This window comes from Thecamonas trahens, assembly GCF_000142905.1.
Source record: "Thecamonas trahens ATCC 50062 unplaced genomic scaffold supercont1.13, whole genome shotgun sequence".
Taxonomy (NCBI): Eukaryota; order Apusomonadida; family Apusomonadidae; genus Thecamonas; species Thecamonas trahens.
The window spans coordinates 30163-53586 of record NW_013657667.1 but is presented as its reverse complement, the minus strand read 5'-3'; the positions used below and the strand labels follow the sequence as shown (position 1 = coordinate 53586).

The window sequence follows — 23424 nt, the reverse complement described above, 5'->3', positions numbered from 1 at the left end:
GGGGGGGGGGGGGAGGGGGAGGGGGAGAGTGTGGAGGTGTGTGTATGGGGGGGGAGAGGGTATGGTAGTGAGCGGGTTCGTACTGTTTTCGTACTGGCGCTGGTGGCGGGTGGTGGTGAGGTGGTGGAGGGAGACGGGCGCACGAGCGGGTTACGACGACTGTGGGACGGGATACGGGTGATTCAGGACATCGAAGTATTTTCATTATTTTTCTTTTCTTTCGGGGTGGAGGGCCACGGTATGTGCATGGCCTACATCTTCCAAAAGAGAAAGTCGCCATACTCATCAGACGGCGCCACGGCGTCGTCGTCCTCTCCTGAGTGACCACCGGAAAGACGTAGTCGACCCGCTCCTTGAGCTCCTTGTAGGTGGTGGACGGGAGGTTCTCGCGGACGACCTTGCCGCGGTGGTCGATGATAAATGTGCGAGAGGTGGGGATGCCGACCTCGGCGTAGGCGATGGCGTCGGTGATTCGGTTGCCAAAGCCGGCGTGGAACGGGTTGACCTGGGCCGGGAAGACCGAGCGGAGCGAGCGGAGGCACGCGATCTTGAACTCCTCGGGCTTGCGGAGAATGACCTCGCGGTGAAACGAGGTGAAGAGCCGGTCAGGCGAGACAAGGATGGGACCCGGCGGGAGGTGGACGCCGTCCTCGGAGACCCAGTCCATGTACGACCGTGTGAGGCCCATTTGCCCGATGGCGCGCGAGGAGAGAAACACGATCTTGTAGCCATTGGAGACGATGGCGTCAAAGAGTTTTGACACGCCCGAGTGAGCCCACTGGACGCCGAGGACAGGGAGGACGTGACCGAGCGCATCCGACGAGGTCACTGTTCCGTCGAGGTCAGAGACAACCACCCGCGAGTTCGTTGCGGACCACAGGTAGAGAAACGCGCGCTGCTCACACGTCCCGCGCCAGCCGCGGACCACAAAGGTGAGCTCGTTGGCGCCGTCGTGCAGATCAAGCGAGGCCAGTTCTTCGGGCGTCGGAACCAGCCGCTTCTGTCGCCGCTGCATCGTCAGCGCGTCCTCGGCAGCCACACATGCCTCAGCGTCCTCGGCGCTATCATTTTCTCCGCTCTCTCCGAGCTCGCCTGACGGCACCGACGGCATCGATGGCATTGATGTCGAGAGCGGATTGGTCGGCAGTGGCGGTGTGCTACTCGCCTGCGGCGTCAAAAACGCGTCGTTGCCAGAGTCAAAGCTCAGCTCTGGTTGGCCGTCAAATGCATCGGCAGGGAGCGGGCGGTTGAACAGAACCTTGGCAAAGATGATTGGCGCCGCCACCGACCACACATAGAACGAGTCGTTGATGCGGAAAATGTGCGAGGCGTCACGGGTGTGGGTCACCGGGTCGGCGGCAAAGGCTTCAAACGAAATGGCGTGGGCGTCAAAGATGGCACACGCCTCGGCGTAGCTCAGACCCGTGGCTTCGTCACTGGTCAGCAGCTCACCGCATGCTGAGAGTTCGACGCGGACCGAGCCGCCATTCAAAAGCGCAGTGAGCTGCGCCGGCGACGAGGCCTGCGTCGAGTCGGTGACGTTGCCAGTACCGACCGGCGCCGACGACGTCGACGCGTCGCCGTGACTTGTGGCGTCGCTTTGACCGGCCTTGTCGGCCCGAGACGTTGTCGACGACGACGAAAAGAAAAGCGACTTGATGAACGACGACCAGCCACGCGAGCGCCGCGGCGACGCCGGCGTCCGCGTCATCAGTACCTCGCGGACTGATGTGTTCATCTCGTCGTACTTTTCGGTTGCCGGCGCGGTGCTCATGTCTGGCAGCGAGCGCGAGATGAGCTCTGGCGAAGCTGAGACTGCTCGCTGCTTGAGGGTGGCGACCCGCCCCGAGCCGTGGCGATGGAACGAGCCCGGAACGTGGATGCCAGCGTCGACGCCCGCAGCCTCCTCGCGCCGCTCGGGTCCCTCGCCCCACTGCCACTCCCATCGCCGTGACGAGCGCGGAATGTCAGTCTCGAGCACGCCATCAGACCGCGGCGAGAGCGCGTCAATTGCGGGCGAGTTTGTCGCCACGCTGCTCTGTTGCGACAGGTTGTGGGCAGCAACACGCTCAACACTCAGCGGCGCGAACCGCCCGCTGGCGCTGTCTGTGCTCTCGCGCTCTGGCGAGCCATTTGTAGAGTCTTCGTCAAAGGCGAACATGGCCGGGCCGGCGAGATCGTCGTCGTCTTCATCGTCGCCGTCGTCGTCGTCGTTGCTATTGTCATCGTCGTCGGCGTCGGGGTCGTCGGTCAGCTCGCCATTGATCGAAGCTGCGGTGGAAGAGACCGGCGACGGCTCGGCCGAGGCGAGGCGCGACTCGGGCAGGACAAGCTCGCCGCTCGGCCCGCCAGAGATGGAGTCATCACGAATAACAGCATGTGGCGCCGGCAGCGCGATGTCACTACTGGTCGAGTCTGGTTCATCGTCCGAGTCAAGCGCGTTGTTTGTCTCGGTCTCACCTCCGCCCGCGCTTCCGCTAGCCGCCGCCTCGAGGTGAGCCGCCTCCTCTTGCGAGATAAAGTAGGCTTCGCCGGCATGGCCGACGACCATGGCCAGGTCCGTCTCCTTGTCATTGACGCGAATGCGGACCACAGGGGTGGCGGATGCAGAGAAGATCTGCATCTTGCCAAAGCGGACATGCCACGGCGTCGACTCGATGTGACCGTCCGGGTGCTTTGTAGCCACCACATCGATGGCGCCCGAGAGTGTCGCAGGGTTGATGTCTGTCAGCGCCGAGACAACCGATTTGAGGCCTCGAACAACAGCAGACATGCCGATTCAACTAGCCGTGTGTCTCGCGCTGTGGGATCGTTTCCTGACAACATGTGAGTGACAGCAGAGTGAGGCGCGTCAAGTATGCGGAGGAACAGGGGGCGGGGGGGGGGGGGGGGGGGGGTGCGGGAAGCGGGGAGGCTCGTTGGACAGGCAGAGCAGAGAAAGGGATGAAGAAGGTAGCGAGGTAACATACGTTATGCAAGTGAGTGTCTCTTCACCTGCAGCCGGCTTTGTATGAAAGTGTCTGGCTGCAGGCGTCGAGAGCGGTGGTGAAGGCGTGCGGGTTAGGCGAAAGTGGCGGAAGATCCAGTGTGCTCCGTGCTCTTTCGGTTGGTTTGCGGCGAGATTGGGACATTTGGAAGGCGGGCGGGTGGGAGGGAGGCGATGGTGTTAACTTGATGACGCAGAAAGGAGCGACTCAACTTGAGATCGAGCAGTTCGGAAGACGTGCTTGGCGGTTGGCCGATCGTCGGGGTTGGTAACCAGCATCGAGTCGACGAGCGAACGCAGGGCCTCCGAGTAAGTGTCCTCTGGAAGCGGGGCATAGTCTGCGGCGGTGATGATGGACATGAGCGAGATGAGGTCGATGCCTTCGCGGAAGAACGGGTTGCGGAGAGCAGCCATCTCGTAGAGGATGCAGCCGAGCGACCAGATGTCTGCAGCCATGTTGTAGCCCTCCTCGGCGATGCGCTCGGGTGCCATGTAGAAGGGCGTGCCGACCATGGTAAACACGTGTCCAGTGGTGGACGAGAGCTCGCGGCCGAGGCCCATGTCGCCGAGCTTGGCCTTGCCGCCCGACGAGACAAAGATGTTTGCCGGCTTGAGGTCACGATGCATGATCTTCCGCTCGTGCATGTAGCGGAGGCCGTTGCAGATCTGAAAGTAGACCTTCCAAATGGTCCGCTCTGCCAGCGGAGTGTTTCGCGCCCTTGCCTTTTCGATGATCCGTCTCAGATCGCCACACTGGGCGTACTCCATAACAATGTACAGGTTGTTGGTGTTCGAGTCGATAAACGAGTCAAAGTACCGCACAATGTTCGGATGGTTGAAGCTCTGCGCAAGTGTGCCGACAAGGCCAAGATGAGAGGCATGCGGGGTGTGAAGGGTGTGTGTGTGGGGGGTGTGGGGTGGGGGTGTGGGGTAGGGGGGAGGGGTGAGTGTGGCATGTGGTATGTGGAGGGGGTGGCGGTGGTGGGTGAGGAGGAGAGAAGGAAGGCAGGGCAAGCAACGGGTAAAGTACCTTGAGAAGCTCGACCTCATGGAGAATGGACTCCCGCTCTTCTTTGGAGTTTGAGAAGATATCAATTTCCTTGATGGCCACCACCTCGTCTTCCTTATCTACTGCATGTGCTTGGTAGACTGCTGTGGAGAACATGCCCTGTCCAATCTTCTTGGCAATGACGTAGTCGCCCACCTGCTCACCCACCCGGTTGCCCACACCACGTTCACTGCTCATGGTAGTCTCGGACCTGAGGCAGCGGGTGAAGCGGAGTTCGTGTTGTGACAAAAAAGGGTGTGTCGCGTAATGGACGGGGGTAGAGTCGAATGGTCGTAGCACGGGGGCGGAGGTGGGCGTGTGAGGGTGGTGAGGGCGGGGGCGGGTGTGAGGTCTGGGGGGAGTGGGGACACGGTGGTGGAGCAACTGCACGCGATGACTCATGGTCATTGAACCATGGCGCCTTGATTCTGCCGAGTGACGGGTGGCGGTCGCGTTGTGTGCGGAGAGGCTGCGAAAACAAAGCGCTCAAGCGGCGAATGGTCATGTTCCTTTGCAGTCGGCGTGCGTGGCGCCTGGGAGGAGAGCGAGACGGAGGCGCAGGGGGAGGGAGGTGGAGAGAGCGACGACGGGAAGTGACGACACTCAACTATTAAGCCTCTCTCCCTCTTCAACACACTTGTGCCTCCTGTGTTCGCCAAAGGACGATAGCTATGTCTTCTGGAGGAGCGGCGCCCGACAAGGGTAAGGGCGAAGCTGGAGCGAGCTCGGCCGGCGACAAGTCGGTTCTGGAACAGGGCGTGGCGCTGGCCAAGGCCAACCCTGCCGCAGCAGCAGCGACTGGAGCGGTGGCATCTGGCTTTCTTGTCGCTGCCGGAAGAGCTGCATTCCGTAGGCTCAAGCGGTACTCGGCAAGGAAGCGGAACCAGATCGACCGCATCGAACAGGCGTACAGAGTAAGTTTTTGAGGCGAGGAAGAGTGAGGGGGAGGAGGGAGGAGGGGGGGAAGGGGAAGAAGTCGTCGGCAGCCGGGAGCACAAAGGCTTCGGATGACTCATACCTCCCGATCTCTCGGGTCTCTCCGTCTCTGGTCGGCGCGACGGCACGCTTTTCATCTACGCTGCAGCTGTACATCAACGAGGACTTTAACGCGGTGAAGCAGTTTAAGTTCAAGCGGCAGTACGTGCCCAGCTACGCAGTCTCGCGGGTCTCGTTCTCGTCAGATGCGTACCGGGCTCGGCTCTCGCGAAAGTTGCCGGTGTTTGACTCGCTGTTGCGGACGATTTGCTCGTACCAGGCGGCGCGGGCGCGGCGCAAGACGCGCAAGGGCAAGCTCTCTGATCCGACCCACCTGTTTCTGGATGAGCTCAAGGACTGGATCGTGGCGTTTTCGTCGTCGCCGATGGATACCGAAGCGAGCCTGCAGGAGGCCGAGGCGCGGCGCGACTATGTAGAGCATGTCATCTTTTCGGGCTTCTTCTACCCGTCGAAGCACTTTAACTGGACAACCGAGACGTTTGAGCAGACGGTCCTGCAGGTGTTGGCGATTCTCAACGATACGCTCATCCCGCTCATCCGCAACGGCATTGCTGACCTCTCGGTCTCGTACCAGCTCTCGGAGCTGTCGGACAAGGTCAACATGCTCATCAACGAGTCGGCAAAGTACTGCATGCGGGTCTTTGCCGACACGGATGACCTCTCGCGGACGCTCGACGTCCTCTACCGCGACGTGGACAACCTCAACTCGCAGTACAAGACCGCCATCACGCTCACAGTCCGCGAGCTGCTGACCTCGCCGGACGCACGCGTGGCGCTGGAGCGGGCGGACGATGTCCGCTCGCTCACCGAGGACGAGTACATGCGGCAAGGCCACCCGCTGCCGGCCAACTTTTTCGTCGACCACCGCGGAGCCTCGATTGTGCCACCGGGTGTGTTCCTTCGGTACAAGGCTGCGGTCCCATCGGTCGACACCTCGCCACGGTACTTTTTCGATCAGATCGAGCAGGCGTCCGGAGTCGCGTCGGGCGTGCTCCCGCTCTTTCTGCGCGACCCGCTGGTCATGGAGACCTTTGTCTCGTTGCTTGGACGGCTGCAGCACCTTGCAGCGTGCAAGGATCTGTTTGCGCAGGCGGTCCAAGTCGCCAACACCGGCGGTAACCTCTCGATCTGCGGCCACCGCGAGGTCAACACCCACCTGGGGTACCTCCTCCGAATTGTCTCGGCGCTTGTGGCCGAGATCCGGTCTGCGGTGGGGCGCATCAACCTCGCCGCCGACGAGGCGATCTGCAACATTGTCTCGGCGCCGTACGAGGAGGGCCGCAAGGCCGACCTTGTCAAGTCGATCGCCAAGTCGCGGCGTAACTCGTACAAGGAGCACTACAAGGCGGTCCTCACCTCGCGACAGCAGATTGAGACGCTTGTCAAGGAGGCACTGGCCACGGTCTCACCCATCCTGCAGGAGCTTGACAAGGCGTCGGTCGGCGACCTGGTGGCGGAAGCCTCGGAAGCCGTCGACAAGTTCACCAGCCACGTTTCACGGCTTCTCGGCGATGCCAAGGACACTAGTGCGGCGTCGGCATCGCGGGCCTCGGCTTCGAACACGGTCGCCATCACCAAGAACGACGACGTCGCCACAGCGGCAGCGGCAGCAGCGGCGGCGCCCGCGGCACCCAGCGCGCCGGCCGTTGTCGCTGCCACCTCGTCTTCGGCGCCTGGCCTCATCCCCAGTGATGACCTCGCGAGCGCGCCAGTCGACACCGACACGCTTGTTCGGCACATCGAGCTGCGGCACCTCAAGCTCGACGATGAGCTCTCGCGGCAGATGTGCGAGCTGCAACTCATCCCCCACCGGGCCTCGGTTGTGGACGTTGACGTCTCCAAGTGCACCATCTCTCCCGGAGCTACCGCTAACCTCTGCGATGTCTTTGCCAACTGCCCCAACCTGCACCGGCTGCGGTTCTGGAACGCACATCTCGGCGACGAGGGCGCCGCTGCGGTAGCTGGCCTTCTCTTCCGCGAGGCACGGATGGCACCGCGGCTGGCCTCGCTCCGGTCGGTCGACCTTAACGAGAACAACCTCGGTCCGGACGCGGCGTTTGCCATTGCTGACGCGCTCAAGGCCGGGGCACGGATCAAGTGGCTTGACCTCGGGTACAACCACATCGGCGACTCGGGCGCAGCTGCGCTTGCGCAGGCGCTCCACCATCAGCACCACCTGCAGGGTCTTGTCCTACAGAACAACGACATCGCCGATGCTGGCGCCGCCGTCCTCGCCAACATGCTCATGTCTAACGTCGCGCTCCGGCACCTTGGCCTCCAGGCCAACGCCATCTCGGACCTCGGCGCGCTCACACTCGCCGACGCGCTCGACCTCAACCGTACCGTCACCCAGCTCTTCCTCAACGAGAACCTCATCGGCGATGAGGGCGCGACCCGACTCCTCGGCGTCATGCGCGACCGCGAGCGTGTCCTCGTCTCGGTCTGCAACAACCGCCGTGTCAAGGCCGGCCTTGACGCCCAGATCCGCGACTTTGAGGATCGCGTCCGTCGCACCGTCTACCAGGACTATCTCCAGGAGATGGACATGTAGTGAGTGCAAGTCAAACACCAGTGTGCAGCAGGAGAGTGCTGTAGTCGCACCGCGGTCGGGCACCACCGCCACTCGACTCACGGCCAAGGCCGAGCGAGGCAAGCCCACGCCGACCACCACCACGCTTACCACCATGACCACACCAAGAGCACCACACACGCCCCTCGTCCAAGCCATGTCGTCGTTTCAGGCACTGGGCGAGTTCCCCACCCGTCTCACCCTGTCCCCATCCGGGCAACCTGTGCGCCTCCTCGACACCTCGTCGGCGCCCCTGCCTCCTGGTCTCTGGCAAGCACTGAAGGAGCAGGCGGCGGGAGGAGACAGTACCCAAGAGGATGGCAACACTCGTCGTCAAGGTGGAGACATCGACGAGACCAAGGTTTTGCCCCGATGGAGCCATGGCGGTGTTGGCGGTGGCAGTCCACCCAGTGATGGGCACGCCATCAAGCTCGATGACACTACCACCAAGGACAACGCGGTGCGTGGTGTGCGTCATGCTCCGGCGCGCGAGGAAGAATCACATGTTGGTGTCGGTAGCACTGCGTTTGCGGCATCCGAACTCATCGCTGCGCCTGCAACGGGCGGGGCGCCCATTGCTTTTGCTCTCGCGGGGCGGAGGCCTGGCTCGCGGAAGCGCAAGTTGCTGAGGGCCGATAATGACGCTGTCGTGGGCGTGCCGCCGTCAGAGAGCCCACCGGCGCTTGATGCGAGCGAGTCAGAGTCGCCGCCAAGCAAGCGTCCACGCCCGCTAAGGCGATCGGAGTCGCCACTGACTTCGTCGCCACTGGCCCGGCACCACCTCCCCCCTGAGCTAACTCGCATTGCGCCAGAGCGGCCGCGAGCCAAGATGAAGCTTGAACACAATCTAGCGCTGCCGCTGTCACTGCACCTGGCCCCAGCGGCGAATCGCGAGTCGCTGTTCTCGGCCGGGCCTCGGGCGGTTTACCCAGGCAAGGCGCGCCGCGGACGGACAGGAGCGGTCAAGTTGGAAACGACCGTTGCGATGGCGTCGGCAGCTGGGCTGGCTAGCGGCATCCGTGATGCGGCCCCGAATCCACAGACTGTGCCGCCGATACTCCCGACATGTCTGCCGAGTCTCGGCTGGCCTGGCAAGTTGCGCGCGAGGGCGGTCGAGTACTGGGTACCAAGCGAGGTGGGCGAGCTTCCGCACGAGCCACGATGTGTGGTGTACTGGGTGCGGAGCACAGCACGGACGGCGCACAACTGGGCGCTGCATGCAGCGATGCGCGAGGCCGAGGCTACGCGACTGCCGCTGCTGGTAATCGCACTCGTCAGCACGAACGAGGCTGCGACTGTGAACGCGGTGATGCAGTTCCTTGCTGTGGTTGCCGACCGTTGGCGAGTGCCGACACTAGCGATGATGGTTCCACCCAAGGTCGATGACCATGTGGGTCTGTTGCTCCAACTCCTGACCGCCTTTGCACCGCTCTACGTCTTTACTGACGTCCCGCTTGCTGGACCGGCCGATCCGCTGCTGGAGGCTGTTGCCGCGCAATTGGCGGCAAACGGCAGTGCACCGCTGTTTGGCTTTGAATCTGACGCATGTCTTCCGCACACGGCACTTCCGCGGGCGCGGGTGGTGCCCAAGGCGGAGCTCGGCGCCGCGCTCGAGGTCAAGCAGCGGGTCTGGGTCTCGGACACGCTCTCGATGGGCGACAAAGTCCATCCAGCACTGCCTGCTCAGATCGCCGCACCGCTCTTCCAGTACGGCTCTGATAGTGAGCTGTTCCTCCCAACGGCTCTGATGAACGACCCTCGCTTTGCGGCGTGCAGGCGGCTGGCTGCCATCGAGCCGCGGGCAGGTGCGGACGTCGACGCCGAGGCCAAACGAGTGCTCGGGCTAGACCTCGGGCGGCTATTTCTTCAAGCGACCACTGCACCAGTGATACCGCTACTGGCAGATGTGCGACACGGTGCGCTTTCGGGGCCATCGGTTGTTGTGGCATGCATCCGGGCCGGCTGCTCGATGGCGACGCGGCACGCGCTTATGGACGCCTTTGTGGTCGATCGGGAGGCTATGGCAAGGATGGCGGCGTACGCTCCACTGGACGGCGGCTACCTCTCTCTTCCGGCCTGGATCCGCGATAGCCTCGAGGCGCATGCGGACGACACCCGCGACGCCGAGTACACCGTGTCAGACCTGCGCGAGTTGCGTGTACATGACCGGCTCTGGCTCTCGATCCAGGCAGTGTTCACTCGGCTCAAGGTCATACCTCATCCTGTCCTTCGTGGCTACTGGGCGTCGCGCTTTTTGCGATGGTTTGCTAGCCCGAGCGAGGCGTTTGCGGCGGCGATGGAGTTGTACGCAGTGACTAGAGGCATGCCCGCACTCGACGCGCTGTCGGTGGTCGAAGTGGCGAGCCCTGGTTTCGGACTCGGCACGCAGCCGGGAGCAGCAGAGGTCCCTGTGTTCGGGCGTGTTATCGAGGTGGATGCCAGCGTTGTGCGCGCGACACTTCAGATCGACTCGCTCCAACCGTATTTGGTTCATTCGTGATGTGCAGGGGAAGCTTATTGGCCGGGGTAGATGATGCGTCCGTTGACCGGAGCGACCCACACCGTCTCGTGTGTGGCCTTGGAGAAGTAATAGTATGCGTTGTGCGGCGGGCTCCACACAGCCTGCCAGACTTCTTCCTGAACAGGGGCCGGGGCCGGGGCGGGGGCCGGGGCCGGGGTCGGGGCGGGGGCAGGAGTTGGGGCCGGCTTGGCGGCGGGGATTGAAGTCGGGGCAGGGGCCGGCTTGGCGGCGGGGATTGGAGTCGGGGCAGGGGCCGGCTTGGCGGCGGGGATGGGAGTCGGGGCAGGGGCCGGCTTGGCGGCGGGGATTGGAGTCGGGGCAGGGGCCGGCTTGGCGGCGGGGATGGGAGTCGGGGCAGGGGCCGGCTTGGCGGCGGGGATCGGCGGGGCCGGGGCGGGGACGGCAGGCGCGGGCTTGGCTGCGGGGATCGGCGGGGAGGGCTTGGCAGCCGGAACAGGAGCTGGGGCCGGGGCAGGATTCGGTGTAGCAGCAACTGGCGACGGCATGGGTGGCGGCACATCGTCGACCGGGGGAGGGAAGGAAGGGATGGCGACAGGCATCGGCGGCGGGATGTCGTTGACTGGTGGCGGGATACCGGCCATCGGCGGCGGAAGGTCGTCTGCCGGCGGCGGGAACATGGGGATGCCACCTGGGACCGGCGGCGGAAGGTCGTCAGCCGGCGGCGGGATACCAGCCATCGGCGGCGGAACGTCGTCTGCCGGCGGCGGGAACATGGGGATGCCACCTGGGACCGGCGGCGGGAGATCGTCGGCCGGCGGCGGGATACCAGCCATCGGCGGCGGGAAGTCACCGGCCGGCGGCGGGAACATGGCGATGCCACCTGGGACCGGCGGCGGGAGATCGTCGGCCGGCGGCGGGATACCAGCCATCGGTGGCGGAAAGTCGCCGGCCGGCGGCGGGAACATGGCGACGCCACCAGGAACCGGGGCAGGCACGGCGTCGGGCATAGGCGGCATCATGTCCATCATGTCAGGGTCCGGCGGCGGTGGAAGGTCAAAGGCGTCGTCGGGTGGCGGCGGGAAGAAGCCAGCGGCGCCGTCCATACCAGGCAGCTGGACCTGCATCGCCGGGTCGCCAGGCATCATGACCGGCATAGCCGGCATAGCAGGCGCCGCCGAAGGCGGCGGGAAGCCGGCAATCGGTGCGGGCGCAGCCGCCGGTGGCGGCATGCCGGGGATGGGGGCACCCGCGCCAGGGGCGGCTCCCGGCACTGGCGCCGACGCTGTCGCCTCGCTCGACTTGGCGGCCAAGACCTCGGCCTTGGAGAGCTTTTTGCGGCCGGACCTCGTGGCGTCCTCGGGCTCAACGTTTTTCTTGCGTAGCTTGCGGGGCACGTAGCCGACAGTTGTTTTCGAGTTGGGATGGCGGACCGAGGTGGCGGACCAAAAGTTGTACTTGGCAAGCTCGTACTCTTCCATCTTGTCCTCCCACTCGACCTCTTGCTCCGGCGTCATGGTCTCCGGCTGCGGCGGCTTGACCGGCGGGATGGGCACGGCGTTCTCCTCGACGATCTTGGGGTGCTTGAGGTACGCCTCCTTGACCGCCTTGAACCAGTCAAACGTCTGCTTGGCATCCTGGCCGTGGAACGTGTACGTGACAATCTTCTCCTTGCCCTTCTTGGTTGGCTCGGCGTGGACAATGTCAAAGCCCGACGTCTCTTCGGCCGCAAATGCTTCCTCATGGGTGGTGGGGAAGATAATGCCCTTGACGTCGGTGAAGCAGATCTCGCCACGGGCTTTGCCCTTGTCAAAGTCCTCCTTGCTCTTGGCAAACGAGAAGACCTCGCCTGTCACCACAATGTAGTACTCCTTGAACTTCCTGTCCTCCACCAGCCGGGTTCGATGGAGCCAGGCCAGCCACATCAGCAGAAGCAGCAGCAGCAGCAGCAGCAGCAGCAGCAAGCGTCAGTCAGCAGCAAGCGTCAGTCAGCAGAAGCGAACAACCAGCCAGCCAGCAAGTAACCAGCAAGTAACCAGCAAGGACGCAGGCCCCCGCCGAACACCACCCAAGAATCACGTGAGTCTGCTTCCACCAACACCCACACCCATCCCATGACCAGTCAACCTCAGCCACCAGCCAGCCTAGGCCAGCAGAGCCGTGAGCAGCCCGATCTCGGCCAGCTGATGCGAAGCAAGCAAGCAAGCGACGTGAGAGTCAGCTTGGGCCGATGGGTTTAGCGGTTAGCGGCGTCGGACCACGTGCCCAGGTGTTCCAGAGGCACAACAGGAGCCACAAAGACAGCCACCGATCCACAAACACACTCCATACATGCACAAACCATGCATGTGGGTACGTGGATGGTCGGGAAGATGATAACTATCCATGGTGGCTCTCTATACCCATGGTTGTCAGGGCCGTCATGCGGTGGTTGCCCAATAGGCGGCGAAGCAAAAATTGGGTCGCACGTTCGTTGCCACGCGTGACGGAGAAAGGGGGGAGGGGGTGCAAGTAGGCAAGACGGGGAGGAGGGGGGGTATGGGTATGGGGAAGGTAATACATATGCCATGTGACGTACTTGAGCTTTGCCTTCTTCTTACCCTCTGAGGAATCGAGGTAGCCCACAATAATCTTCTTATTCCGTTGCTTGGCCTCCCATGACGTCCTGTAGCGGTCGTAGTCGGCGGACGACGACGACATTGGTGGGGAGTGAGGAGTGATGGGTGGGGTGCGGTGCGGTGCCGTGTTGCGGAGTTGGGTTGGGGGTTGGGGGGGGGGGGGAGGGGGGGGATGTTTCGGAAATTTGCTGGGGTGACTGGCGACTGGCGAATGTGGTTGCGATCCCTCGACAGGGAGGGGGGGGGGGGGGGGGGGGCGGGTAGCAGCTACCTCACTCTACTGACGGCACTCGGTACAAGTATGCAGTTCGGACGAGTCATGGTGGTGAGTGTAGCCGTTCTTGTGGTGGTGTGCATGTGTGCGCCGACTTTGGCTTTGGAGAACTACTACCATCTGCTTGGAGTCGAGCCGACAGCAACGCCCAAGCAGCTCAAACGGGCTTACCGCAAGCTGGCGGTGGCGCTCCACCCGGACAAGAACCCGGATCCTGATGCCGAGGACCTGTTTATCGCAGTTGCTGCGGCGTACGAGGTACTTTCGGACGAGAAAGAGCGGAGGAGGTATGATGATCGCCTCTCGCACTATCTCCGTACCGGAGAAGAGCTCCGTGAAGGCATCGACGACGTGCCCATGGATCGGTACGAGGCGACCATGATGGATCGGTACCGGACGCGGCAGAGACAGACTCCTGTGCCGACGGTGGTGGCCGGCATCCTCACGCTCCTCACTTTCTTCCACTACTCGGTCCGCATGTACAACTATCGCCACTACTATGGAAAGGCCCGCGAGGCTGTGGTCAAGATCAAGGCCTCGGAGCTGAAGAAGGAGCTCAAGAAGAAGGATCTGTCCAAGAAGGCGCTGCGCAAGGCCAAGAAGAAGCTGAAGGCTCAGCAGGCGTCTGTCGACGAGAGCATCGATGAGAACGAGATTCGCGTCTTTGGCGCAGAGTACCCCACCTGGGAAGAGCTGCTCTTTGTTCGCTTCCTCCTCCTGCCCAAGGCCGCCGTCGACGGCCTCATCCGGGTCTGGCACCACTCCATCATGGGCCACCCGCGCCCGCTTCACCACGCCTTTCCCCACGGCGTCGACCAATGCAACGAGTTTATCAACAACTACTACACCATGGGCCGCAAGCGGCAGGACATGCTCCTCGAGCACTTTGCCAACCAGGGCTACGACGTCTCGGAACTGCTCGATGGCGAGGACGAGACCGACGCCGTTGAAGAGGATGTCCCGCCCGAGATCAAGCTGTAACTGGCTCAGCCGCCCAGTCGGTGCCGCAGCGGCACCGCCCGCTCCACGGCATCGACGTCAGCCAGCCGCCGCACCGACGGCGTTGCTTCCACCGGCCGGTGGAATCCGCGCTGGTAGTACCCGCGCCGCGGCGGTGAGCCCAACGGCGCCCACCGAAGCGGCGGCTCACCGCTGCCTAGTGCCGCTGTCCGCTTGCTGGGCGTGCTGCTGCCCTCGATCGCTGCGGCCACGGCCGCCGCTGGCACCTGCAGTCCTTCCGCAAGCAAGTCCTGCATCAGCAGCTCGCACTCGTCGTCATCGGCCGGATTCACAAGAGTAAACGCATCGTCCGACTCGCGGCAGCAGCCTTCCGTCTCCGTCTCATCTACAGCGGCGGCGGCGGCAGCCAGCTGCGCTTCCCGCTCAGCAAGTTGCGCCTCGCGGGCCGCCAGCTCGGCCTCGCGAGCCGCGAGGGCCATCGCTCGGAGGTGCTCGTCGAGCGGCGACGGGCTCAGTGCCCGAGCCGGCCGCACCGGCGTCGGAAGAAGCTCCGGCCCACATGCCGCGCGGACCATGCTCAGCACTGCGTCCGCCTCGTGGAGTGAAGCCTGCAGAGCACGCATACCGGTGTCTGGCGGAGAAACCGAGTCCTGTCGAGCTGTACGGTGAGGCGACTCGACCGCGGTGATGGGCGAGGCCTGCGGCGAGGCGTGGCGGCGCACAGGACATTGTCGCGGTGGCGACCTGCGCACTGGCGTCTCTTTCGTGTCCAGCTTGTCCATGCCAGCGCGGACAGCTACTAGGCATGCGCGAGTGGTCACCATCTCAGATTGCAACGTCATGGACGCCGTCACCGGCTCTGCGGCCTGCGACAGTGCAGACGCCGCGTTGACGAGCTGGAGCGAGGCCTTGTTGACCTCGGCAATGTGCGCCAGCAACTCAAGCTTGGCCGAGCAGTGCGGAAGCGCACGGGCGCGGTCCGACGCCTCGGCCACCGTGAGCATGACATCGTTAATGAGCTGAGTAACCTCACGGCGGACTCCGAGGTCCTTGTTTGACGCTGTCCGAGCAGCACGTCGCTTCGGATTGTGGTCGCGCAATGCCCGCGACCGCGGGCCCAATGCAGGCGCAGTCGGAAACACAAACGCTGACGACTCGGACGTGGCGGTGAGGACCGAGCCCAGCGAGCCGAGCGATATCGACCGCAGCAGCTCACCCGCGCTCAAAACCGCTCGGACTCGTCAGCATCGGCGTCGCGGGCGCGAGCCACAAGCTCGGCGACACTGTCTTCGCTGTCGAGAACCACAGAGGAGATGACCCGCCGGTGATGAAGGTCGTGACTACTCGCGCTCTCGTAGCCGTCGTCGCTTCCAGGATCCTGCTCGTACTCGTAATTGTCATTGCCGTCACCGTCGTCGCCATCGTCTTTGCCGCTCTGCTCGTAGATGTTCTCGTAAGTGTGCTCGTAGGTGTGCTCGTAGGTGTGCTCGTAGGTGTGGGCAAGAACAAGGTCTTCGCCGTAGAACTGGTCCGACGCCACGTCGCCGTCGTCACCTGTGGCTGGGACCACTGCCCAGGCATCGGAGCCCGAGCCCTGCCACTCCCCAGTCCCCTCACGCGAATCGGTGGCGAGCGGGTTTGGGAGGTCAGGTGGGATGAGCGGCCGTGACGGCGAGGGCAGCAACAGGTCATGCTCGTCGCCGTCGCTGTCGGGCTCGTCATCCGAGTCGAGGCGTGAGCCGTCGGCGTCGGAGCCGCTCACCTCGCCCGTGAGCGTCGGCGCTGTAGGCTCGTCGTCGCCGTGCGCAAGCGCGGCAAGCGCCTCCAACAGCTCGGCCGTCTCCATGTCAGGCATGACCGAGTCCGGCATGTCATCAAGAGTGTTGCCCCCGAGCGAGACGACCGAGAGAATGCCACCGGCAAGCGCTCCGAGTGAAAGTGGCAGCGTCTGCAGCATGTTGCCATCGAGCTGAAGCATGCGAAGGCTGGTGAGCGAGTCAAACACGTCTGGGAGCTCAAGCAGCGCGTTGTGACCGACATTGAGCGAGACGAGGCGTGCCAGCGCGGAGAGCCGATCGCTCACCGCCGACAACTTGTTATGCGACAAGTCGAGCGAGGTCAAGTTTTCCAGGCCCATGATGTGTTCATCACCACTAGCAATGGCGTTATGCGAGGCATCGAGCTTGGTGAGTGCAGCTAGGCCGGTGAGGCCTGAGTTGAGACTCTTGATCCGGTTGTGTGAAATGTCCAGGATCCGCAGGTGCTTGAGCATGCCGAGCGTCATTGGCACCGACGGCGACAGGTCGTTTCGGGCCACCCGCAGCGTCTCGAGCATGGTAAACTGCTCAAAGCCGACCGGGAGCATCTTGATGGGGTTGTCGTGGACGTTGAGTTCCACGAGCGACGACGCAAAGGTCAGCAGGTCCTTGGGCAGCCGGCCGAGACCGTTCGAGCCAAGCGTGAGCGACTTGAGCTCTCTACCGAGCTTGAGCAACGGCTTTGGCAGTGCAGCCGGGGAGAGCGGAACATTGAGGAGAACTACCGTGCCGGATCCCGAAGTCTTGGCCACGGCCGTCGCCTTCTTTACCGCAGCGTTCACCTCCTTGGCCGTCATGCCTCCATCGGCCTTGCCCCGGCCCTTCTTTCCGCTCTTGCTACTGCCACGACTTGACCGACAGAAGAGGCCCATGAGCTTTGCCTCGAGCCCTTACTGGCAGAACAGAGCGGAGTGGTGTGGGGGGTGGGCTGTGTCTTGCGTCGGTGGCCGTTGTTATGCGAGCCGTCGTCGCTCAACTGCCGAATGACGTTTGGCGGTTTCGCCTCGCGGTCACCACTCGCGCGCGAGAAAGCTGTCGAGATCATGGGCAAACGCAAGCGCGCGCTCACCAAGAGTGGCGCCGGCGTAGTCAGTGACTAGAGCCGATGTTCCAATTCCACGGGCAAAAGCTTCGCTGAATGAGAGGAGAAGCGCAGCGCTGGCCCCGTGGCGCGCCATGAGAGTCTCCTCCATGAGCACGACCGCGAGCGCGGCGTGGACCGGCTGGGCAAGCGGCAGGCTATCGGCGTGACGGCTGTCATCATCGGAGTCGTCGTCGACGTCTGTCGAGGCGTCATCGTTGACAGGGCCAGCGCCAAAGGACGTGCCGCCGTCGAGCGCACAGATGACTTTGGCGCAGCGAGCGAGGGTGTCGAGGTCGGCGACGCGGATGAGCCCGCCACGCGCGCGTTGGCTCTGGTAGTAGCGGTCGAGGAGGTCCGAGGCCGGCGTCGAGAGGGAAACAATGCGGGCAAGATCGGCCTGGCGGGCAACAGCCTGGGCGTGCCAGAGGAACCGAGTTCCAAAGTCGACGCGGCCATCAGGCTCCAGCTGGCTCCCGAACCGGGCAGCCATGTACTGCTTTGAGCTCGAGCTGTGCGGAATGTAAAAGACAAGGTGAGCGTGCGGCGCGATGTGGGCAGCGACAATCTTGGAAGCGAGATGGAGCCGAGTACGACGGGTGGCACTCGGCAGTGGGGCGACGACCCGGCGCGACGACGAAGCAGCGAGGTCGACAAAGTCGTCACAGCAGATGGAGCCGGGGCCAGGACCGGAGTCGGAGCTTGCGGCAGCGGTCGTGAGTGCCCACACCGAAGCCGGGACCGCCAGAGAGTCTGCGCCGTGCTGGGCGCGCTGAAGTGGGACCCGTGCGGCCGACATGATGAGGCCGATCTGGCAGGCGTCGGCCTTGCGGACATGGTCGGCGTGTGGGAGCGCGATGACGCGGTGGGAGCAGAGCGGGAGTGCGCCCGACCGCGACCAGCCCGACTTGGACACGTCGGCGCTAATGCTGGTTTTGAGCGTGGTCGAGGCGAGGACAATGGCTGCGGTAGAGGCGCAGACCTCGCCGACGACCACATCGCGGACGCCTGCGTCGTCGGCCGAGGTCACAACAAGGACATGGGTAGCCCACAAAGCGGCGGCAGCGGGCGCGTCGACGCTACGCCCACCTGCCGCACTTGCTACTGCCGAGACGACCAGACCGAGCTGGAGAAGGAGGAACGGGCAGGCGTGGATGAGCGCCGGATCGCTAAGAATGGAGGGGAGCGGCGCAAGGCACGGTGAAGGGAGCGGCGGGGGAGCGGCGGCGGAACATGATTGACCGAGGCGGTGACAACCATCGGCGCGGCGCGGATGCTGTCGGCCTCCTCGATCCGTCCAATGCAGGTGATCCACTGGCCAGGCGCAAGCTTGCGCGGGGCGATGCCAAAGGCGTGCGGATCGCCGGCCACAGGTGTGATGACCACGAGCAGGGTCCGCGCCGCAAACGGCGAGGCGTCAGCACGGACAACCAGCGCGTGGTGGTGGGCGACGACGGCGCGGGCAGAGAGATCCTCGACAACCCGAGCGCCACAGCCCGGACAGACGAGGCTGGCTGCGGCTGTCCGTGAGCGGACCAGGGTGCCCGGGTGGTGGCACTCGAGCCGCGGGCAGGTGAAGCAGTGCCCGACTGCGGCTTCAGCGGGTGGGCCGACTTCCCACACCAGCGCATGGAGGTGGACAATGCGCCCAAGCCTCTGCGGCGTCCGTGCCGCCACACTCGACGCCGCCGGCCAGCTGGTGAGTGAGCGGTGGACGTGGATGTTAACGCCGGCAATGCCCGGCATGCCGAGGAAACGGGCGACAGAAGACGCAAGCGCGGCATTGCCTGCCTGCCAGTCGAGCGAGGACTCGGTGTCAGTCGGAAGAAGCGCATGGCCAAGCTCAGCTGAGAGTAGAAGAACAGCAGCGCATGATGGGAGTGAGTGGAGAGGGTGGGAAGCACGATCTGAGGGTGGGAAGCACGATCTTTTTGTAGCGAAGAGAGAGGCCAGACCAACTGCGGCTTTTTCCTGAGTTTGGCTATTTTGGCGATTGATCGCGATCGCGATTGCGATCGCGGGCGCGGGCGTGGCAACAACGACCCAGGGGATGGGGATGGGGGCAAGAGCGAGCGTACGGTCGACATGCAGCATGTTCATGGCATCGATGGCGAGAGCGATGTGGAAGACGGTGAGGTGGACAGGAAGAAAAGCGAGGTGATCGCGAGGCACGGCGCGACGGCGGCGCGGCGACGACGGTGCCGGTGGCGCGGGGGAGGCGGTGCCTGGGCCAGCGGCAGACACCGACTGGACGGTGGTTGCGACGGCGTCGCCGAATGCATCCAACTCAGAGCGGTGAAAGCTGGCGAGGTAGGCGTCGATGCGGGCGTCGAGGGTGAATGCCATGTGAGATGGTGCGACGGGCGGAGACAAGTTACGGGCCGGCCAGTAGATCGGACTCTGGCGAGGGTTCGGTGACGGGCGGCTCGGCGGAGGGTGGCGGTACGGGAGCGGGAAGATCGTTCAGTTGAAGCGCTTCGTCTTTGCAAGCATCGATTTCCACGAGGCCGTCTGCGGCGTCGGTGGAGAGATGGTCAGACGACGGCGAGCGCGGAACGGGATCGGGTGCCGGAACGGGAGAAGCGCCACGGATGCTAGACAGCGGAGTCATGGCGACGTAGAAGATGGCCGTGGAGGCGGTGGAGAGCATGTAGCCAGACTGACCACGGGTGTAGGCGATGTCGAGGTAGTCGTCAATAAAGTAGAGCTGCGGGACGAGGCGGTGTATGATGGGAGCAGAGACGGCTGCCCAGCACATCATGGGGACAACGTCGTCGGCAGCAAAGGTGACAGTGGTCCGCTCAGTGCGGACATGATGGAGAGCAAGCTCGCTGATGGCGGCGGTGACAAAGTGTGGGGCGACCGACGGCTCGGCCGACGAGATCTCAAAGACCATGCAGCCGAGGCGGTCGGCGAGAGTGGCAATGAGGTCGGCAGCAACGACACGGTCATCGACGCGATCGGCATGGGTCCCAACCAGGGCCACGTTGAGCGAGGAGAGCGAGGTGTTGCGGGCGGCAGCGACACGGGCCGCCAACTGCTCAACGTGCATGAACGACGAGTATGAGACGAGCGAAAAGACAAAGACAAACGAGGAGACCGTGTGGATCCAGTCGGGGATCTGGTCAGCAAAAAAATCGGACGATGGCGTGTCAACAAGCGTCAGCGGCAGCTCGCTGTCGTGGCTCTCAAGGCGGAAACGGGTGGTAACAAGGTCCGGGCGCGGCGTAGGATCGTAGTCGGCATCAAACGGGAGGCCGGCTACCGACCGAACAAGAGTGGTCTTGCCGACACCACCGGCGCCAAGGACGACCATAACTTGTGGCGCGAGGACAGCAGCCGCATCGGTGCGAGCGATGTGTTCCGCAACGTCAGCAGTGAGCTTCTCGATGCCATGAATGAGCGCCTTGAGCTTGCGGACCGGAAGCGCGTGGTTTGCCATGGTAGCAAGTGCATCGGTGAGTGCGGTTGAGGCGAGGAAGCCGTCGACAAACTTGTCAGAGAGGCCAAGGTCGTGGGGAGACATGTCGGCCATACCCGCGGCATTGGCCTCAAACCGGGCATGCTCCTCGGCGTGTGCAACGCTGTAGAGATCGAGGAGCGCCGGGTAGAAGAGCTCGATGAGAGCGTCACGGACCGAGGCGCGGACCTGGTCTTGGAAGGCGTCGGAGGAGGAGGTGAGGATGGCAAAGGTTGCAAAGAAGGCGTCCGCAACCGTGCCGGCGGCTTTGTCGACAAAGGCACGAGCATCGCGGAGTGCTTCGCGGACAGCAGTCGGATCAAGGCGCCCGGCGGCCGCGTCGGCCTCGGCTGGTGCCACAAAGAGCTCGACAAAGTCAGCTTTGCAGCTCGCGGCAAGCCAGCCAAGCGGGTGGCGGATGCGGCCAAGGAGAACCGGGAGGTATGTCTTGATCTCGGAGAGCGCCGAGCGCTCGCGAGCAAGAACGGCATTCATGGTCACGTCGAGGCCGGCCATGATCTCCTCGCGGTTGCGGACAAGGAAGCAGTGCGTGACTACTCGGTGGAGCCAGGCGCGGTCGGCCTCGACAAGCGCGGCCATCGCCGGCGAGGCCATCATCGGAGGCAAAGCGTACGATCTGCTCCACATGGCGGAATCCAGCTCGTCAGCCCACTCGCAGGCCTCGACGCGATGACGGATGTCAGCAGCGCGCTCGAGCGCAGAGCGTGGATCGTTGGAGCTGGACAATGTGGGCGACGATGGCGGTGCGACAACGTGCTCGGCCGGGGCTTCAGCCTGGGCTTTCAAGACATGCCGAGGACCAGCAGCAGGCCCTGACTCGCTGGGAAGATCGGCGAGCGCTTCGCCACGACCATCTGCGGCAGCGATGCGCTCTGCGAGATCGGTAAAGAAGATGATGACGTTCTGCCAGTCTGGCTGGAGATTGTTCTTGTGGTACTCGCCAAACTCCTTGACATAGGCACGTGTCAGTCGGTAGAAATCATTTTCGATCTCTTCCTCACTCTCTGCCGATGCAAACATAAACGAACAGATGGACGACACCACACGAAAGCGAGAGAAGCCCAGCAGCCGCGAGCCGAATGCTGCGCGAGGGACAAGAGCGGGACGTGAGTGCTTGCCAATGAAATGAAATGAGGGTGAGCATGGTGGGGGAGAGAATGCTGGCAGTGTCACATACCCAGGGAAGGGGATTGTGTGGTAAAGTAGTTGTTGCTCAGCTTGGCGTTCTTCTTCCAAGCAAAGCCTGTGCCGAGGACGGGCTCGGGGACGACAAGCATGGTGCGACAGGTGGTGGCAGGCGGTCGCAAGGGGAGCGATGGCTTCATTCGAGTCGGTACATGAGCTCATTGGAGAGGATGATGTCGCGGGTGTTGAAGACAAGGGAAGGGATGGGGTTGCGGACGGGGGCACGAGGCGTGGCAGGTGATGCGACCGGCTGGGTGGCGGAAAGCTTCGGGGTGACAGACGACAAGGTGCTGCGGTTGCGGGCGATAGTCTCGTTGTAGCGCTTGGCGGCGGCGAGGATGGGATCATCGACGGCGACGGGGCCGTGCGAGTCAGGGGTGGAAGTCGGCTCGAGATCGGAGACAGGAGCGGCGGCGGCTCGTGTGAGGCCGATAGTGAGGTTCGAGAGGGTGCAAGTCGAGGTCGTGGCGTCCGGGACAACCGGGTGTGCGTCGAGCGGGAGATCAAGCTTGTAGAGAGTGGCGGGCGCCGAAAAGGTGTGAAAGGCAACGACAAGGCGGGTAGGTGTCGACTCGACCGAGAGCGTCGACCGGTTGATCGACGCGATGGGAATGGTGACGGTGAGAGACGTGGCCGTGAGGTCAATCGTGTGGCTCGGGCGCTCATGGTCGGCGTCTGGTGTCCGGGCCGGCTCGGGAGTTGGCTCGGGAGTCGGCTCGGGAGTCGGCTCGGGAGTTGGCTCGAGAGTCGGCTCGGGAGTTGGCTCGGTAGTCGGCTCAGACGCAGGGAGCTGCGGAAGCTCGCCGGGTACAACTTTCATCTCGAGGCGGAGGGTGCGCGAGGCGGTGATAAACTGGGCACGAGAAAACTCGTCATCGACAGGAAACGGGAGCGCGACATGGAGCTCGTAGAGGTCAGGAACAGAGAGCGAGACCGAGCCTTCGTCGAGCTCCAGATCGATACCTCCGGCCGACGCGCACTCGGGTAGCTCGATGGAGAGAACGAGCTTGGCCGGGCGGGTGCTGCGGGAGGCAACACGAGTCATGAGATGGTCACGCATGTCAAAGGTGCCCTGATGGACGAGCTTGTAGGACGGAGTGGTGAGGCTTGGGGTGCTTGGTGCAGCCGGGCCGAGATCCTCGATGAGCGGCGACGGGGCGGGGGCGGGAGCGGGAGCTGGGGCGGGAGTGGAGTTGGAGGTGGGAGTGGGGGCGGCGAAAGCGGCGGCAGCGGCGGCGGCAGTAGAAGCGGAAGGGGTAGAGCCCGATGAGGAGCGGATGACCGAGGGGCGGGCGACACCAAAGTACTTTTTGTTGCGGAGGACGACGAGCTTGTCAGAGCCGGGGCGGAGGAGCTCTACGTTGTAGGCGTCGCGAATAGCGTCGATGGCGGTGAGGATGAGGGTGTCGCGGAGACGCGACGGCATGTTGTCCTTGTTGGCAAGGGCAACGGTATCGGGATGGAAGGCGACGTCGTAGACGGTGACCTCGTTGCCCGACTTGTCCACATCAGTGCGCGACGAAGTCAGGGCGTAGGGGAAAGCCCAGTGGACACCCCCATCCGAAGGCGTGGGAACAGCCGGATCAATGCCATCGGCGATCGCCATGTTGATAAAGACCTTGTCCTCATCATCGCCGGCCACGTAGGTCTTGACCACGAAACCTGGACGAGGATGGAGAAAGGCGACGTCACCATTGCCGGCTTCCTTCTCCATGGCGATCAGTTCCGCCTCACGAGCAGCAAGCGTAGCAGGATCAGAAATCTCCCGCACATACTCTAACAGCAACTCGCGGAACTCGGGCTTGTCCAGGGCTTCTTGAAGGCGGATGCTCTCCTGTGGTGGGTGTGGACGGGGAGGGGAGGAGGAGAGGGGGGAAGGGTGAGTGTCCCGCGGGGACGGGGGGGGGGGGGGGGGGGGGGGGGTTAGGCG

General features: G+C 63.7%; 10 protein-coding genes across 10 annotated transcripts in view; 3 read left to right on the top strand and 7 right to left on the bottom strand.

The window, feature by feature from the left end:
- Positions 1–251: 251 nt before the first annotated feature.
- AMSG_03439 (uncharacterized protein) lies at positions 252–2773 on the bottom strand (the record flags this gene model as incomplete). Its single annotated transcript, XM_013904341.1, has 2 exons — positions 252–311; positions 338–2773. The coding sequence occupies 2 exons, from the start codon at positions 2771–2773 to the stop codon at positions 252–254; spliced, it is 2496 nt and encodes an 831-aa protein (XP_013759795.1).
- A 393-nt stretch (positions 2774–3166) lies between these two features.
- AMSG_03438 (NEK/NEK6 protein kinase) lies at positions 3167–4488 on the bottom strand (the record flags this gene model as incomplete). Its single annotated transcript, XM_013904340.1, has 2 exons — positions 4017–4488; positions 3167–3829 (listed from the first exon to the last, which is right to left on the bottom strand). The coding sequence occupies exons 1-2, from the start codon at positions 4440–4442 to the stop codon at positions 3167–3169; spliced, it is 1089 nt and encodes a 362-aa protein (XP_013759794.1). The 5' UTR covers positions 4443–4488.
- Positions 4397–7505, top strand: AMSG_03437 (NOD3 protein; the record flags this gene model as incomplete). The annotated part of the gene is made up of 2 exons (XM_013904339.1): positions 4397–4948; positions 5119–7505. Coding segments are annotated over exons 1-2 (2628 nt in total), but the record flags the coding sequence as incomplete, so codon positions are not given.
- Positions 7506–8428: 923 nt separating this feature from the next.
- On the top strand, positions 8429–10209 carry AMSG_03436 (deoxyribodipyrimidine photo-lyase type II; the record flags this gene model as incomplete). The annotated part of the gene is made up of 1 exon (XM_013904338.1): positions 8429–10209. The coding sequence occupies one exon, from the start codon at positions 8429–8431 to the stop codon at positions 10097–10099; it is 1671 nt and encodes a 556-aa protein (XP_013759792.1). The 3' UTR covers positions 10100–10209.
- Positions 10114–12802, bottom strand: AMSG_03435 (uncharacterized protein; the record flags this gene model as incomplete). The annotated part of the gene is made up of 2 exons (XM_013904337.1): positions 12657–12802; positions 10114–11959 (listed from the first exon to the last, which is right to left on the bottom strand). The coding sequence occupies exons 1-2, from the start codon at positions 12776–12778 to the stop codon at positions 10114–10116; spliced, it is 1968 nt and encodes a 655-aa protein (XP_013759791.1). The 5' UTR covers positions 12779–12802.
- Positions 12803–12978: 176 nt separating this feature from the next.
- AMSG_03434 (uncharacterized protein) lies at positions 12979–14068 on the top strand. Its single transcript, XM_013904336.1, has one exon. The coding sequence runs from the start codon at positions 12998–13000 to the stop codon at positions 13949–13951; it is 954 nt and encodes a 317-aa protein (XP_013759790.1). The 5' UTR covers positions 12979–12997; the 3' UTR covers positions 13952–14068.
- On the bottom strand, positions 14009–16619 carry AMSG_03433 (leucine-rich repeat containing protein; the record flags this gene model as incomplete). The annotated part of the gene is made up of 3 exons (XM_013904335.1): positions 14009–14036; positions 14072–15141; positions 15201–16619. The coding sequence occupies 3 exons, from the start codon at positions 16617–16619 to the stop codon at positions 14009–14011; spliced, it is 2517 nt and encodes an 838-aa protein (XP_013759789.1).
- A 138-nt stretch (positions 16620–16757) lies between these two features.
- On the bottom strand, positions 16758–18574 carry AMSG_11768 (uncharacterized protein; the record flags this gene model as incomplete). Its single annotated transcript, XM_013904547.1, has 2 exons — positions 16758–17954; positions 18071–18574. The coding sequence occupies 2 exons, from the start codon at positions 18572–18574 to the stop codon at positions 16758–16760; spliced, it is 1701 nt and encodes a 566-aa protein (XP_013760001.1).
- A 237-nt stretch (positions 18575–18811) lies between these two features.
- AMSG_11767 (uncharacterized protein) lies at positions 18812–21586 on the bottom strand (the record flags this gene model as incomplete). The annotated part of the gene is made up of 2 exons (XM_013904546.1): positions 18812–21391; positions 21487–21586. The coding sequence occupies 2 exons, from the start codon at positions 21584–21586 to the stop codon at positions 19203–19205; spliced, it is 2289 nt and encodes a 762-aa protein (XP_013760000.1). The 3' UTR covers positions 18812–19202.
- A 40-nt stretch (positions 21587–21626) lies between these two features.
- Positions 21627–23424, bottom strand: part of AMSG_11766 (uncharacterized protein) — a 2862-nt gene continuing 1064 nt past the window's right edge. The window contains exon 2 of the mRNA XM_013904545.1: positions 21627–23323. Within this exon, the coding sequence (XP_013759999.1) occupies positions 21631–23323 (1693 nt within the window). The 3' untranslated portion in view covers positions 21627–21630. The remainder of the gene's footprint in view (positions 23324–23424) is intronic.